The 17,029-nt window shown below is 38.3% G+C and overlaps 1 protein-coding gene and 1 long non-coding RNA gene across 3 annotated transcripts in view; one reads left to right on the forward strand and one right to left on the reverse strand.

Annotated features, from left to right (window-relative positions):
- The first annotated feature begins 404 nt into the window (after window positions 1-404).
- LOC130182392 (uncharacterized) lies at window positions 405-4,604 on the forward strand. Of its 2 annotated transcripts, none has more exons than XR_008829708.1 (5): window positions 405-1,058; window positions 2,165-2,275; window positions 2,651-2,899; window positions 3,627-3,722; window positions 3,831-4,604. It is a non-coding gene; the product is annotated as an uncharacterized LOC130182392 (long non-coding RNA). The 2 variants fall into 2 exon arrangements; XR_008829709.1 differs by having other exon boundaries at window positions 3,859-4,604.
- A 100-nt stretch (window positions 4,605-4,704) lies between these two features.
- gtf2ird1 (GTF2I repeat domain containing 1) overlaps window positions 4,705-17,029 on the reverse strand; it is a 32,546-nt gene continuing 20,221 nt past the window's right edge. Inside the window, exons 14-27 of the mRNA XM_056397286.1 lie at window positions 16,165-16,308; window positions 14,093-14,146; window positions 13,229-13,309; window positions 11,879-12,062; window positions 11,462-11,523; window positions 10,320-10,391; window positions 9,848-10,115; window positions 8,809-8,837; window positions 8,675-8,722; window positions 8,479-8,556; window positions 7,154-7,346; window positions 6,736-6,773; window positions 6,528-6,637; window positions 4,705-5,772 (exon numbers count right to left, since the gene is read on the reverse strand). Of these exons, the coding sequence (XP_056253261.1) occupies window positions 5,704-5,772; window positions 6,528-6,637; window positions 6,736-6,773; window positions 7,154-7,346; window positions 8,479-8,556; window positions 8,675-8,722; window positions 8,809-8,837; window positions 9,848-10,115; window positions 10,320-10,391; window positions 11,462-11,523; window positions 11,879-12,062; window positions 13,229-13,309; window positions 14,093-14,146; window positions 16,165-16,308 (1,430 nt within the window). The 3' untranslated portion in view covers window positions 4,705-5,703. The remainder of the gene's footprint in view (window positions 5,773-6,527; window positions 6,638-6,735; window positions 6,774-7,153; window positions 7,347-8,478; window positions 8,557-8,674; window positions 8,723-8,808; window positions 8,838-9,847; window positions 10,116-10,319; window positions 10,392-11,461; window positions 11,524-11,878; window positions 12,063-13,228; window positions 13,310-14,092; window positions 14,147-16,164; window positions 16,309-17,029) is intronic.

The raw sequence follows: 17,029 nt of genomic DNA on the forward strand, positions 1-17,029 counted from the left end.
ACATATAAACATTTTATATCCTTTGTATGTGCTTTTTTATAAAAATCTAAGTAACTCCAAGTATCCCTTAGGGTACAAAAATACCTGGTTGGGAATCACTGCATGAGAGTGCTAGTTGTGTACTGGGTAACCAGGGCTTAAACGCCAGTTGTAGGACCTCTTCAGTAACTTCAGGTGGTAACCAAGGAGGCAGTACGAGTTAGGTAATGTTTTACTTGCTGACGTCTTTAGTAATGAAGAGTGCACAAGTCAAACACTCCGCTAATTTGCTTCATCAGGACTGTGCGGGTGTGGTTTGATCAAATTTGACAGTGGCGTGGCAGCATTAACACACTGCCCCACAACTGTTTCCATTTTGATCCCAGTATTTTTCCTAACAGCACATCAGCCTGCTTTAATCCACAGAGATGAGCACAGTTAAAACCACAAATGCAGCAACCTCCTTATGAGAAAAGATTAAAACTCTTCCAAATACTTAGCTGTAGAAATAGTGAGAGGGTTGAAGACTTTAAAATAGAACAGCATGGAACTTTATGTGCATGAACGTTTAAATTTCGACAAGAAATGTGATTAACAACCATTGATGTGAAAAAGCATGAGGATAGAGTTTAGATTTCCATCCCACAACCAAATTTGATTTACACTTTACACTTCTTCTCGTTTACTTGGCTTAGATGGCAGCAATGCAATTATATGGATGCCAACTTCAGTACAATCCATACCTCCATGGTACAACCACGAAGAAAAAGAAGAAGAAAAAGGCTCCGGCGACGAAGAAGAAGTAGACAAACAAGAAGAAGAAGAAAAAGAAGAAATAGAAGTAGACGAAGAAGAAGAAGAAGAAGAGGCGCGAAAACCGTAAGTTGGGAACTGTCTCTTCCGGTTACAATGGCAGAAAGTAAAACAAACAATACAAAAAGGTTTGTTTGGAACAACTGCGGAGAAAATGAACAACGCCAGACCCAAACACAAGCAACAAGTGACTGCGACGCGGAGAAAGCGGTGGATCGTGAAATGGGGCTCGACGCTGGACCATGACTATTGTCTTCCTCCTCCAGGTGAGTGTCACATCAGTTGTTGTACATGCCACAAGCACACGAAGTCTCCGACAGCACATGACAACTGTGACATTAACACTGTAGATAATTTGTTTTCTAAGTTAATGTAACACAAAGTTGACAGCCCGGTGTTTACAATACATAGCTGCGTGTAGCATGTGCTAGCAGTCAAGCTAGCGGACAACGCTAAAGTTAGCTTCTGATAAGTTTAGCGGAAAGTGAATGTAAACTTCACTTAAAAAACTGAGCCACTGATTCTCCGTCTTTTTTTTTTGCATCACTTACTGCCAAGTGGCTAAAAACGACAGCATCACTTCAGCACCAAGGAGTCTGGATTTATTAGTGAACAAGATTTTATCCCAGCAACAACAGGTGAACCAAAAAATCCCAACCTCGCTGTCAACAATTTTGACTACAGTATGAATAACTTCTGTCACTCTCACAAAGAGACGCACACAAAAACTGTTTTAAAATGTTCTAAATATCTGTTTGATAATCTAGGCTATATTTGAAAAGTCTAGGATTTTGATCTACAACTGTTTTGATGTAGTCTGTATGTATATGTGATGTTGCCCTTTTTTATGTTTTCACAAATAGAATAAGCAGGTTTCAGACAATATTGAGGCTTTAACTAAGTTGTCTAACACACCTTCACAACATTCAGTGGTGCAAAAAAAAAAATTGTAATTTAAATTTAAGTTTTGCTTCACTTTCCCCTGTAACTGCTGAATCAGATGCTTTGAATCAGAACCAAACTTCAGCATCGTAGCTAATGTTAATACTGGGGTTTTGTCGATTAATCAGTTAGTAAGGTGAATGTAATATTACTTTTCCACTTTTTAATAATGACATGTGAATGTATTAAACGCCAGAAATAGATGTAAGAAATCCATCTAGCAGTTGACATCTAAGGTTTTGTGAAATCTGGGATGTCTGATTGTTTCTTTTGCTCGCTGACAAGAATTAAATGTGTATTTACGGTGATGTTCTAATTGGTTTATAGATAAATGAATGGATTATATTAATTCACCAAATTTATATTAAATATAAGTATTTTCTTTGACATGAAATATTCAAGGATTTAATATTTGCCTCTATTTGATTAGGTGCAGTTGATGAGGCATTAGAAGAAGTACAGGAGTTGGAGAAACTGGCACCAAGTCTTTCCCCCTCTGGACCCGTACCGGATACTGGTGTGTGTCTGATGAAGACTTCAGGTATTTCACAAGATTCTCATCCAAACACATCTTTGTTGCTTTCTGGAAAGCCTGCATCCAGGCTTGTGTATTGGTCCATGGCATGGAGGATTGGAACTGCCACTGTAGAGAAAGAGGTCGTTATGTGCATGTGCTGCCCGGGGCTTGGCCTGACGAATGTGCTATTGAGTCATATTGTAATCACTTGGTCTAACTACTTGTACCGTACTGTACTGTTGTGTCGTGATGGTAAGTTACCAGGGTCCTCTAGATTATGAAGATGAGGTCAAATACCAAGTATGATACCGATTATGTGCAGCCATCCACTCAGTAACATCAGCCGCCTCGTGTCCACTCTGTATCATCAGCCGCCTCGTGTCCACTCTGTATCATCAGCCGCCTCGTGTCCACTCTGTAACATCAGCCGCCTCGTGTCCACTCAGTAACATCAGCCACCTCGTGTCCACTCTGTATCATCAGCCGCCTCGTGTCCACTCTGTATCATCAGCCGCCTCGTGTCCACTCAGTAACATCAGCAGCCTCAGTCGGTACCATCAGACGTCTCCTCTCCTCTCATTTGAAGTCACTAACATCAGAGACCTCCTGTACCCTCATCAAAGACCTCCTCCCCACCTCCCAAAGAAGGTAGGGAGTGTAACCAGGAGCCTGTCTCACAAGGCAAGCTCCATGTTAAATTACTTCCTTATTTTATTACCTTTAATTCTTATGTGCTTTCAAACTAACTTTAATTGCCACTCACTGGAAGAAAATTGTGTCTTTTCTCTTTGTGTAACTGAATTGCAACAACTGTTCTTTTCATCAGCAGCCACGAACGGTTATATCACTCAAACCAATTTATAAACCTTGGGTCACCCTCTTCCCTCGTTAGATAAATAATTCCTTTCAGTTTCTCCTGCATACAACTGTAAAAAATCTAATTATCTTTGTCATTATATGCCTCACTAATTATGGCTAATACAGTACTCAGTAACTGGTACCTACAACTTCAGAAGATATCTGTATCTTTTGTGCATAATCACCTTCCCACATAGACCTATTATTTGCCAGGGTTATACAGGCACCTGGTCTTGTAATTTTCTTTAACGGCACCAATTAGATCAGCCTGTCCTGAATAGCCTTCATCCAGCCACTCTCTCTTACTCTTTTCAGCCAGGTTATTAGCCAAGATTATTTTTGTACCTTTTCACCTTCTTTTCCCTCTCTCTGTTATAACTTGTTGGGCTGAATTTAATGCTGGAAATGAAAACCATGTTATTTTATTAAAATTATTTTACCATTCAACTTTAATAAAACCACAGACTGTGTTTCATAGCCTATAACACTTTTTTTTTTTTTTTTTTTTTTTTTTTAGAATCTGAACATTAAGTCCTTCAGCTCCTTTTTTCGAGCATCCTCCACTTTGAATCAGATCTTGGCTGTGCCTGGTCATCTCTGCAGCCTGAGATGGGTATGTTGTCTGATTGACATGTCTATCTTCATCATCTTCAAATTCCCTAGTGCACAATTAATTTCAATTACAGCAATTCACTTTGATAAGCTCATCATCTTTCCACAGTGAAATCACTCCTGGTATTTGTCACCAGATCGCACCAAGCTAAGCCCGTGACCATCAGCTGACCATGAACTTGCCATCGGTTGGTCATTTGACAAAACAGCACTTAACTTCAACCAGAAGAAAACCCAAAGAACCTCGACTGGACTTCCACTCTTCTTTTCATTGCATTGGTCTTGGGGCAGAAAGAGATTTTTCACAGTGGACTCGCTCCCAGTAAAGTGAGGGTGACCCATGCTAACCAAGCGTTGTTTTATGGATTGACCCTGGGTTCCTGCTTCAATAACCCCTGACATTTCGTGTGGCGCCTCCAGACTCTGCTTATGCAGGATTTCATTCCAGTTACCAGGAACAAAATGGTATGGTGGAAATTTTGGCATGTACATCCTTGGTCAGCAGAGCTAGACACTAATAGGACAGTAGTGATCTTTTCGGGACATATTTTGATGACACCATAGTCAATATAGACATTTGATCAAAAATATTTGCTCTTCAATGGTTGTGGTTGAATGGAAATAAGGGATCACAGTCAGGCAAATGTTCTAAAACATGTCCATGTCTCAGTATATCTGTTGTCACTTTATGTGAAGATGTCCTTTCAGACCACTGTCTGAAAACTAATATCCATCGTTTCTAAAAATGATTTAGAATTTTGTTAATTTTGTTATTTTTGTACACTATGTAATGTTAATGTACCCTGCTAGAATGAAATGGCAAGGAATTGAATATGTACAGTTAAGCAGTTTAAGAATTTTAAAACTTACTTGAATCTTACATACTGTATAATATAAATGTTTATAATTTAAACATAAATTGACTGTGGTTGGCCTCCTGTAGGTCGTACATCGAACAAGAACAGAAACAAACTCCAACAAAATGAAAGTGCAAGGCAACACATTTTATTTCAAAGGCCTAATTGGCGTTAAGGTACAGCATATTAAATATCGTTAGTCCAGAGACAGTCATCGCAGAGTAACATACCATTCTTTCCTTTACATGATACATTCAGGCTGACTTTAAATGAGATATTTTACATATTGTTAATGTGGTTCTAACATAAAAAGGCTGTTTACCTAAAGTCTGTCTTGTTTTTACTGCAGGTGCTTCCTGCTGCTGTGAGCAGAGGTTCTTACCTGTTGGGCAAACTTTCAGTCCATTTTGTCTCCTTAAATTTCTAATGGCTTGTGGTCGCCCCAACACCTAATTAAGACACTTCACTGCTGTTGTTTAATTTGATTTCAGTGGTTACCTGTACTTACTGAGTGACTAGTAGCATCTGTGTTAGTGTTGTGATAGTTCCTCAAGGAGTATAACAGAATAATGTATTTTACATCCCTGCACATAATGTTATATTTCAATAAATATAATAAATAAAAAGTACAAATATCTGAATATTATGGAACCAGATCGTTATCAAAGACATTTTTTTTGTCAGTAATACATTGCAACCAAATGCTGGATCCAACAACATGACTCAGCGGATGGACACATCATAAATGCAAGGGCAAATAACATGACTTGAGTAATATCTTCAGCTTTGTTTAAAAAAAAAACAAAAACAAAAAAAAAAAAAACTATTATCGTCATGATCAGCTTTAGAAGGAAACAAAAACTGATAGCTGTCCTGCCGGCACTGTGTGAAGGCAGGAGACAGAAAACAAGCCAAGCTTTTGCCCTGCAACATTTTGATCCACATACATTCTGTTGTTCCTCAGAACATCATTCACAGAGTCAAACCTTCAGCTCCCTGTATTCTGTCTGGAGAGATTGTTAAGCTTTAGCACTCTGACAAAGTGTTAGTGTCGCACGTGGAAGAGTCATGAATATCACTTTGACAAACTCCTTTTATCCCTTTGCCGCAGTCGAGGTTTGTCCTTCAGTAATTGACTTTTCCGGGAACCTGCACATTCACTCCACTGTAGTCCACCATGTACATGGGCCACTGCTGCAGGCGCACACACAGAGAAAGACAATGATAGACGAAAGTCAGTCACAATGGTGGAGAAAATGCTTTCATTACTACAAAGAGGTTGTTGACCTTCCCTCAAAACCAGTTTTAATATCAGGTTTTAGTTGTTACAATAAAACAATCATGTACAAGGCACGGCCTGATGCAACCTGTTCTAGGTCCTCCATCAATCACAATTCTCTAAAGTTAAAGTCGCTAAAATGTGTCGTCATGTTTTCATCTGTGACCAGTGTTTCCTGCCTCCCTTGTTCATGTTTTGGCCCTATCCTAAATTATCCAATTTATGGAGCTGTATTTATTAAACCCTGTTTGGGATCTCATGCAGGAAGAGCTGCATAACTGGAGTCGGATTAATGGCCACAACCTCTGCAACACTAATGGCTCATAGATCGATTTTACTAAACTGGAAAAGCATACAACCTCCTCCTCACGCGCAGGGGTTGTGGGAAGTGATGTAAATCAGAGAAGCTCTGTTATGTTCTACGTGGTTCTGAGAAATCTGAGAAGACATGGCAAACACTAAATTTGTCCAATGAAATAGACACAATCATGTTTACCATTACCTGTAAATACATCACATTGCAATTCTTTAATTGATCCCTGAAGCAAAAAAAGCAACATTTTAAAATTTTTTTATCATACTACCCTCCATATATTTCCCTTTGTCTGCGTGCACTACGGTTTGGTCAACACGAGATGTCTACTTAACCCCTCTTGTTATTCAAACATACCATCACTGGAATCTGATTGGTTGATATCCCCAGGTCAGAGGAGGCAGGTACTCGATTGCTCTCCTGGACTCTCTTGCGCTTTCGTCGATTGGTGGACGCGTCTGTTCCTACTGAAGACACAAAAAGAAATTGGTTTTACCTTCAGGTGCCAACACTAAGGTTTAACAACACTGAGCTCCACGAACACAGAAATTAAACAGCACCTTACCTGTGTTACAAGCCTGGCTACAGATTTCTGCAAAAGGCCTGTGTGAGAGGAAAAAGCTGGGTCAGAGATGCAATCAAAATAAACAACACTTATTACTTTGGCATACTGTTCACACTCATTTTATAACGGGAAAAAAAAAAAAAAAAGGCAAAATTTTATGATTGGAGTCTTTGCCTCCATTCTTTCATCATAGCTTAACTGCTTCAGTGTCAAAATATTATTCACTGTTTCATATTATTTACATTTGCTGTTGAGGAAGATTTATTCTTTGACATCTCAGAGGCTGGATTTAAATCCAATGCATAAATAAACTGTAATGAGCTTAACTACCAAGAAGCAAAACCCTAAATTCCCACGGAAATGTACAGCGTGGTGACAGCTACCAGGCTGCTGAATATTTAGGTGTCTCCATACTCACTGTAGCTGGCTCTTGATGTTGAATATTATTTTATCTGCGGCTTGAAGGATTTTTTCCAGGCACACGATGTCGTAGGTGTTCGGGTTTCGGAAGGGGATATCGTCTGGAAGGCCACTAACTTCTACAGACTCTGGACTGCCACGGATTAGCTTGTATGGGACCATGACGGAGCGATCTAAGCCCAGAGCCTCACCTAAACACACAATAAGACAGAAATGAGGCTTTTTGATCACCTGCAAAGGAGAACAAAAAGATGAGATCTAGCTCTAAAAAAAAAAAAAACAAAAGGAAAAAAAAAACAAACCAAGTTTGAAATGTGTGTAGAAAGTTCAAGTTTCCTTTTAACTGCAGGAAAGAGCAAGTAGAACTGCCTGAGGAAAAATGAGCTGAATACAAGTTATTATTCTAATAAGTGTGTGCTGCTGTGCTGAAAAACTAGGTGTGCATTTTGTATGTGATTCAAGGCATTTTAAGTTCTCCTTGTTTAGTGTGACTAGTCACATTTTTTGCCTGGAGTGCATTAATTTTCATTTAAATAATTCAGGGAAGCTAATGGTAACTATTAATCCCATGTAAAGAACAGTATGCAGAAGGATAATGATGCTACTGTTTAATGCAAACATAGTGACATTCAATTCTGATGTTGAATTATGTTTTAATCCCTCAAACCTATAAACCCGGCAGCAACACAGTTGGCCTCATTCATGAATATTTTCATACTATTTTCCCAAACCTTTCTCGCTGTTTTCCTGAATCTTGCTTTACTTGAATGGATCCTGCTGGGTCAAAAAGTGTGTGTTACTAATTTCTTTTGCATTTAACTAAGCTTGCTTGAAAAGGAAAAGAGTCATTCACAAAAATGTCATAAATGTCATTAAAATAAAAACCCAACTGTAAAGCATTAAGTCTTGCTGTTGGAAATCAGCAGATGAAAATATTACAAATTTAACTGTCAGTAGGGGACATGAAAAAAATATTACTACAGAGTCATCCTAGATTTGTATCAGGCAGAATTAAAGAAGAAATGGTTTGATATGAAGTTACATGCTACAAAATGTCATGCTAAAGAAAAGCCGTCCATGAGTAAAATATGAGGTGGTTAAAGCAACTACAACTAATACTCATGCCAATAAAATTTAAACGGATATGTTCCTCTGCAATAAGGTCTCTTAAATTTACCTCTACAGTAAATACCAATTAGGGATATATCTGTCCTTGGTTCTTGCATAAGGCCCCTGCGCCCGTGGTCTTTAAAATCTTAATAGGAGCTGCTCAAAATTCAGTGTAACAAAAAGTCAAGTTGCATTATCACACAATCCATTTACCGTATTTCTTGTTGAACAGTTCCTTGACTTGCTCTCGAAGGACAACTTTCTCTCCCATGCGGTTAATATCATCATCGTCTGTCAGGTGAAGAGAATCAGTTCATGACAAATTTCAAAATAAAGTTTCTGATGAAGCGACAGCAGCAAAAATCAGGATGCTATACAACATTTTTTTTTTTTTTTTTTTTATACTCACCACTTATGGAGGCGTAGGCCTTCTTTAGTAAAGTGACTCGTCGAGGTGCTGATAAAATCGATGAACAATGTATTAATATTACATGACATTCATATTGATTTTGTCTGTGCTAAGGAATTAAATTCTGTCCCTACCTGGTTTTGGAATGAGTCCTTGAAAAGGTCTGCAAAGAGAAAAGGTGAGAGTCATGTTAAAAGATGAAAAGATTTGACAAAAAGTTAAAAACTGTAACCAAACATCAAAGTGTGAGGAAGCGGAGGTTGACACGTTCCAGTTATGATGTTTAATATTACAGTCATTCATTTCTTACGTGGAAATAAGTCCTCCTGTCTGCAAGGTGGCTGCTTTCAAACATTCACTAACAAATGCCTGTGACACAATACTATTAGCCCTGATGATTGCAGACCTCAACAATTGAGGTTTGTTATTTACCAGGATATCTCAAAAACGGTTTGAAGATGGGCCATTGATTTTTCTTTTTTACTGCAGCATATCTGGGGATTTGTTTTCAACAGTGCCTTTTACAGCGTTTTAAAGATTTTACTACTTTCTGTATTTTAATGCTGACAAGGTGCTAAAAGTCACATTATTATTTAATCGATATAAAAATAGTGTACAACAATTTGCATAAGCGATTAACTTTACAAGTTATTTATAAAGAAAAAATGCCAAACATTCTCTGCTTCCAGCTTCTCAAATATTATTATTATTGCTACTTCTCTCTGCTTTAGGTGAAACTCTGAGGATGTCACCTATAGCTCTTGGAACTTGTGGAGGGCTGTTTACACTATTTTCTGACACTTTTTGGAATAACATATTAATAGACACATTGATCAGTGATGAAAGGAATCATTAGTTGAAGCCCTTAAAACTTCTGAATATTTCCTGTTATTAAAATAAAAGCAAACTTAAAGTGTTGTGCACCCTTGGTGCTGAGTATTTGGAGCTGTCACTTGATGACTGTGGTTAGACCCAGCAAAGTAGTTTTATGTCTGTTTTTTCTGTCTTACCTGGGCATTACACACCATAGTCATTGTGTGCTTATTATAAAATTGTTTTTAACCAGTTTGATCCTGTGACTTGGACGACCAATCTTATTAAGTGATGATTTTGCTACAGTTAAACTTTAAGTGTTACTGAGCGAGACTGAAAAAAGGAATCTGAGGTTTCCACCTGGTGATGGTGAAGCTGATTTTGTCAGCGACTGCCAGGATCCTCTCCAGGTTCTGGGAGCCGAAGGTGCAGGGCTTCCTGAAGGGGATGCCGGGGGGAAGGCCCTCGATGATGACAGAGTCTGGGTTGTTCTTGATCCTCTTGTAAGGCACTTGGACGGGGTACTTGATGCCCAATGCCTCCCCATACTTCCTGTTGAACAGATCTTGGACCTGCTCTCGCAGCGTGTTGGCAAGGTCGATCCTGGACAGCTTGGACTCCAGGCACTCTGGAGACAGGGGATAGAAGATACATTGAATTTAATCTTTTTAAATATCCATTCCAACAATGCACTTCCTTAGAGTCTGCTGCACTTTTTTGTTTTAAAAGTGAGGGTGATAAATGTCAGTACACAGTGATTTATGTTTAAACAATGAACAGCATCAAATCTTTAAAGTGGTGACTGTAATTGAAAACTGAAACCTGAACGTACCTGAGAATCCAGGTCTCTTGGATATAGCTGCAGTATCCTCTGTTGCTGATGCTGCATCCTTGGTGTCCAGCTCTTTGCAAAAAAAAAAACAAAAAACAAAACATTTAAAAGGTTAAACTTTTGTTTTTGTTGTCTCATAAGATTTACTGAACGCAACAAACGCTAAGAACTCTTCACTCTAGCAGCTGAACTTTGCCACAAATAAAAAGGTAGAGATAGCTGCAGGAAAGTCTTCGAGGACTTTCTTTTTCCTTTAGAGGGGTTGGTTTTAAAAATAGACTATGAACTGGAATTGAACTCATAATTTTAAGCATGCAAAGGATAGTGCAAATAGTCAAATTCAAGTCAAGGCAAATTTTATTTACATAACCCAATATCAGAAATTTGTCTCAAGGAGCTTAACAATCTGTACAGTATTAATAGCATCTTAAACCTGCATTATGAGCTTCCAGATGGTGGTATTTTCTGCATACAGCATTCCCACTGTCTACTAAGATACTACTTTATCTTCAGAGCTTTGTGGAATGGCTGCAGCCTTTTTAAGTGTACACTGCGTGCAGAATGTGCATATGATGTTTCAGATGAAGGTCCAGATACAGTAATGTCAAGTAGCAGTTTCTACATCATCAAGAAGAGTTTTTCTTATTCACTAAAACATTGGTATTGGCATCTGGTTTGCAGGAAAACATACCAGCAGACTGCAATTTGTAAACAGGTCACAGTCTCAATTTGCGCAATCTAAATTAGAAATGACTAATGTATACAAAATAATGGGAGTAGGAAACTGAACAAATCATTACGTATTCATGACCACAACAAGCACAAAGCAGCTTCTTTTTTTTTTTTTCAGCAGGGCTTTTAGGTAAATATGGCATTTACGGCACAGGGCTAGTGAATAATATAGCTTCCTGAGGTTTGTTGTTATGTTGTTTTTGTGCAATCTTCCCAAACAAAACCTTAATGTATCTCAGCCTGAATTTCAACAAAACTATGCCTTCTCAACAAAGCCTTCCTATGCTGATAAAATGGCAAATACATAATATAGCAGTGGACAATTTGCTGTTATTTTTCAGTAACTTGCATTTAAATACATTATGTATGCATGCCAAACATCTCCAACAAGAAGTATAAGATAGACATACCTGAATCACAGATGGGGATAGAAGGCATTTCTTGTTTTACTTGCTCAGTTAACAGTTCAGGCCTGGAAACAAACAAAAAGTTTATTGCAATAGTTTCTAAGCAGTGAATGAATCCCTACATTAAAGGGGCTATTTGTGATTTTTCTTCTTCTGAAGGAATGAAGTTTGATGCTGAGCTCATGTTTCTTCTAGACTAGTAAGTAAACAGCTGTTAATGCTAATGCTGGCTATGTAGCAATAGCAACAATTACTGATAGCTCCTTTAAAGTGTCAGTTCCTTGTCTGAAGAAAACCTAATCAAACTGTTAATACAAATGTAACTGAAAATGAAGTGTCAAACAACAATAATAAAGGAAGTTATTCGCAAATGAAATGATATACACAGTGTACATTAACAATTCCTTTATGTGCTCTCACCTTTTGATAACAAACTGGATCTGACTGCTAGCAGCCAAGATCTTGCGTAGTTTGGCTGCCCCGAAACAGTTGGGCCTTCGTAGAGAGATTCCCTCTGGCAGCCCGGTGACGTACAGATCCTCAGGGTACATCTGGAACTTGGAGTAGGGCACCTTGGCTGGTTCAGGTAGACCCAGAGCTTCAGCTGAGGAAGAGGAGAGGGGAGAAATAGAAGAAGAGACTTTACTTAACTGAAAGAGTCCAAGTACAATCTATCCAAGTGCAAACCTGCAGGATAGCCAAATTTATTTGGGAGACAAATCAAAGGTGAATGGTAAAATGGTTACCCAATTAGTCGCGAACATCCATCCCAGTTTACAGGCCGACTTCAAACTTTTTTCCTGATTGAACACAGTTTTCCTGAGCAATGAGGGCTTATTACCAACAAGTTTGCCTCCAAATTTAATAAAAATCTGGCTCAACTGTTGGCATGTTTACGACCTGTCTAATTGTCTGACTGCCCGTCTCTTTCCCTGTAAGATGTTGTTGAATCGTTCCATGATCTTAGAAATTACTGTGGTGACTATAATTTAATGTTACCAAACAAATAATGGACAAAATTTATAAAAAATAAGACCCAAGGTGTAATAAACCATAACTACCCTTTATGTAAAATATGACCTCTATCAAGTGTTGGTCACCTTTAAGTGTCACTGTAATGATACTAACAGGACTTTAGCAGGACCCACACCCTCTCACACTTTAAGTCCTCTTGTATTGTCCTGGCTTTTCAAAATAAAATAATTTTCATATTAGCAAAAGGAGCTAATCAATCAGAGCAGAAATCCAAACAGAAAAATCAAATAACACACATAACGACAAACTTACAAAACAGCGATATTGGGATTTTCCTCACTGGTTGATAGTTTGCTAATACAAGTAATGTTTTAGCAAGCAAACTGCTTTTCAAAGAAACACTATTTGGCTGCCACTAATGCTTGTGCACAGACATCATTGCTCACTGTCATAGTAGTCAGATGTTGTTGATAAGCTGCTTTTCTTCATATAGCATCTAAAATGTGACAAAACTGCCTGGTACCTCTGCTTAAACTTCTCTGGTGTAAAATTTATATACGTTTTTTTTTCGTCCCCCTCCAATTTGCCCCCTAATTTTGATGTGTTCAATTATTTAAAAACTTGAATGTGCAATATTAATATTCAAATAGACTTTAACTTTTTAATCTCTGTACATTTGTAATGGGTGTGTACATGTGGAGGAGATCAAAGTCTTACAGCAAAATGAACAGGCCTGACGTAACCTCCCACCCTTGCATGAATGAGGCTAAAGCTCCATCACTACGGGTAGCTTACCGTACTTAATACTGAAGAGGCTCTCCACTTGTCTCCGCAGCTGAAGAATCATTTCACCAATGTCCTCCACCAGACTCCCCGCTGAGTGAGTGCAACAAATGAAAACCGCCAAAACATTTACACCATGAACAGTCAAAGAGAATTATTACACAAGGGCAGCTCAGTTAGCGGGAGCTCTCACACCTCTGAACATTACTACTTCTCCCCGCGGCAACTTTATTTTGACAAATGCCCGCTGTCCCACACTGACCTGATAATGACAAACTGACTGTGTGGTGTATTAATCACCGGAGACCATATCAAAAGAATGTAAGAAAGGAGAAAATGTTGGAAAAACAAAGTTGGAAATAATTCTTGAGGTGGATATGACTGAAACCTACAAATTAACTATAATGCACCTGAAGTTGAAGCAAACAATATCAGTTTTACCATGACTACATGTTGTACATGTTGTATTATCATAACAAAAATCTTAATGACTTTTTTCATTTTCTATGGTCTCTATTACCAAATGTGGGAGCTTGGAGATAACAGAAAACCAATTTTTATGTGCAATTCATCACTTCACATGCAAGGCTATGAAAATATATATATATATATATATATATATATATATATAATATAAATATATATAATATATGAAGGCTGCTCTCATAGAGCCAGAGCTGGACTATCTGTAGTTATGTTGTGCAGTGCGTGTCTGTATCAAAAGTTTTGTAGCTGTTAAATTTAGTCCAGCCTGCCTTCACAAGAAAGTTAATATGTTACACAGTGATAAAACAGGCAACATGCACTGGTTTTAGCAAAGTATCCCACATAAATCATTTGTATCCGTGGTGTGTGATGATATATTTTACGCCTTACCTTCAGAGGATCTTCTGATGCTCTGGGAGGCCGCACTGGGTGACAGAGCTTCAGCTGCAAGATGCAAGAAAAGCATGAGACAGGCAAACACACGGCTGCTTTCAAACATTCATACTGTTACTCCAACGTTGTTAATGACCTGATGGTTCAACATTTACTGAGCTCAAGAAAAACCCTTTCAGGAACTTTGCTGCACAGGTGTCAGTGTGAGTCAACTAAAGAAACTAACATGTAACATATATAGGTATATTATAATATACAGCTGCAATAATTCCATCAACTATCATCTGTCGTCTTTCAGTGGATTGCATCATGACAGGACTGCATGATCATAGAGTTATTATTGTACAAAGGTTGTTAAAGTGAATGATTCCTGTTATTAAAGTAAGAAATTGTGTAGAGTTTATTCTGATGCAAGTTTAGCAGTTAACTGCACTGAACATCAATTTGATATTTTTTATATGTGATTTTTCACTTTAACTGCTATAGTGTGATATTAATTTCAGCCGTATCAACCAGACCGACTGTAACATAGTGCAAGAATCGAACATTATAAACTCAACAGGGTTAGTATTTATTTCCCGGTGTGAGCTTTTGACTGCATTAAAATGCAAAATATTCCTCCGATTTTAGAGGCTATATTAGATATATTAGATATTCACAACTCAGGACCCCGCTCTTTATGACAATTATTATTTGAAAGGTGAATCTAGACCTGAAAGATGATGTAACCTCAACTTAATCTCCTTGTGAGATCTCATGAGTCCACACTATAATTTTATTTTACTGTGGCACAGTTAAAAATCTTGTTAGAACCTGTGACAGCAAATTAAAACAGAATGTGACATTTGCTGCACTTACCTTGGTTTTCTTTCCTTTAGTGGTCATTTGTGAAAGAAAAGAAAACTTAAACAAAGCACAATCAAATAAATAAAATAAAACAAAATGCCTCTTTAAAGCATGGTATGCTACATCCAAGATCACATTGAGTAGACTCTTCATTCTCTGCAGCATTGGTACAGCACTACCTTCAAATGTAAAAACAAAAAAATGGCCTAATTTTAAGGTAAAATTAATTAATTAAAAAAACATAACACAGTAGCACATGCTTGGTGCAAGCAGTTTGCTTTTTCTTCCTTTAATTAACTTTTGGCAATTCAACATTTTCAGTGTTAGTGCAGGAACTTTATTACTTAATCACTAAAAAACTCTTAAATAAGAATTTAACACTGAGCATCGTCCTTTAACCATATTTTAATCTGTATTTTGCAGAGTTTAATTACAAAAATGTAATGTAAACCATTTTCTAAATTGATCCAAATTCATTTGATAAAAGAGGCAAGAGAAGCGGAGAAAGAGAGCGTAGTCTACTCAAATGTTCTTGCTAACCTTATACTAGTCACCTATGGTTTAAAGGTGGGAGCTGTTTGAGTCTACAGACAGTTCTGTGTTAGATGAAGGTAGGGTTCAGGATCTTTAAGGAACAGTTTGGTCTTTCTAACACTAATCATTCTGGGCAGCAGGACTAGAGGACAGTATAACTCACAATCTGGAAATGTGCACAATGCATCAGTTTTAATAACTGAAAATGGCAAAAAAAAGACCAGAGATATTATTTTCAGTTTATTCTCTGACATAATGACGAAGGTGACCCAGACTCAGAGCCACAGTCTATCAAATTGCTACAGCTGATACATGGTGCCTTTCACAGATGAGAGCTAGTATGTATAAGACTGGGAAGAGAAAAGCTACAGTGGGTCAGAATTGGGGAGGTGGGTTTTTTTTTTTTTTTTTTTTTTAAGGTTGGGCTTGTGTCTACTAGGAGCTGGGGAAGTTTGGTTGTGGGGAAGTGGGAGTGCGGAAGATAAAATATCTGAGAAAAGGTGGTTTCATACGTGCTGCAGCATATTTAGCACCCTAAAAAAGAGCCGTGGGAGTGTGGGGGTGTCAGTGGTGGGCGCCGGACGGCACCAGGGTGGCTGTAAAGCTGTGGGCGGAGCTGGCGTTCCAGGAGCTGTTGTGAGAAGGAGGTAGATGAAATGGGAGGTGAGGGCTGACATGGCTGAAGTTACCTGTGTGATTTTCCATCGGGTGATGGGGAGCGGGGGGAGCAGGGGGGGCGGGGGGAGCGGAGGGCGAGGCTGTGGCTGGACATGCTGCGGCTGCCACAGGCTCGGCCACAGGCTCACTGGGCTCCTCCCCACTTGTACCAGCATCTGGACAAAGAAAAGATATTTTCTTTTTTTAAATCAGCTTTTCACAAGTTTTGCTGTGTTGTACTATAAACACAAGAAAAAGCAACAGGAAATGTCAAGCTGGTGATATTTCCTGTTTTGGTTTTGATAATTCTTGTGATAGTCTAATATTATTTTTAGACCGTAGACATGATGCTACTCAGTTTAACACAGAAGAAAACAACAGCGGGAGACGGAGAGAAGAAGAAATAAACCTGTAAAAATGTTATACTGACCTAGATTTAACTGTCTCAGCCAGTGCTAGTCCCCATCCTTGAAGTCTTTAGTCTTGTAAAACATAATGTTTGAAAACACTTCAGATAAAACTTATCTCTCACCGAGCTCTTTTCCACTACAGGAAGTTCATTACTTTTAACTTGTAGCTTCCCATTACCTGAACTTCTAAGAAATGATAAGGCTTCTGGTTCTGGGTTCTGCTTGTTTCCCCTCTATATTTAACAAACCAGAATGTTCTGGATATAATTGAGAGGGTAACACTGATAAATGTCATTGAGAAGGGAAAGACTAGTGTTGGGAGGTGAGTGCAGCTGTTCAGACAACAATAGAAAAATTTTCATCACCTTTGCATCAGTTCAAAGACAGAAAAATTGTGGCTCAGAGGTGACGAAACCTCACCTTGACAAATTACAACTGACGCCACTGCCAGCATCCAGGTACTTTCTGAGTTGAAATCTAGGTTTAG

The sequence above is a fragment of the Seriola aureovittata genome, chromosome 15 (assembly GCF_021018895.1).
Source record: "Seriola aureovittata isolate HTS-2021-v1 ecotype China chromosome 15, ASM2101889v1, whole genome shotgun sequence".
Lineage (NCBI taxonomy): Eukaryota > Metazoa > Chordata > Actinopteri > Carangiformes > Carangidae > Seriola > Seriola aureovittata.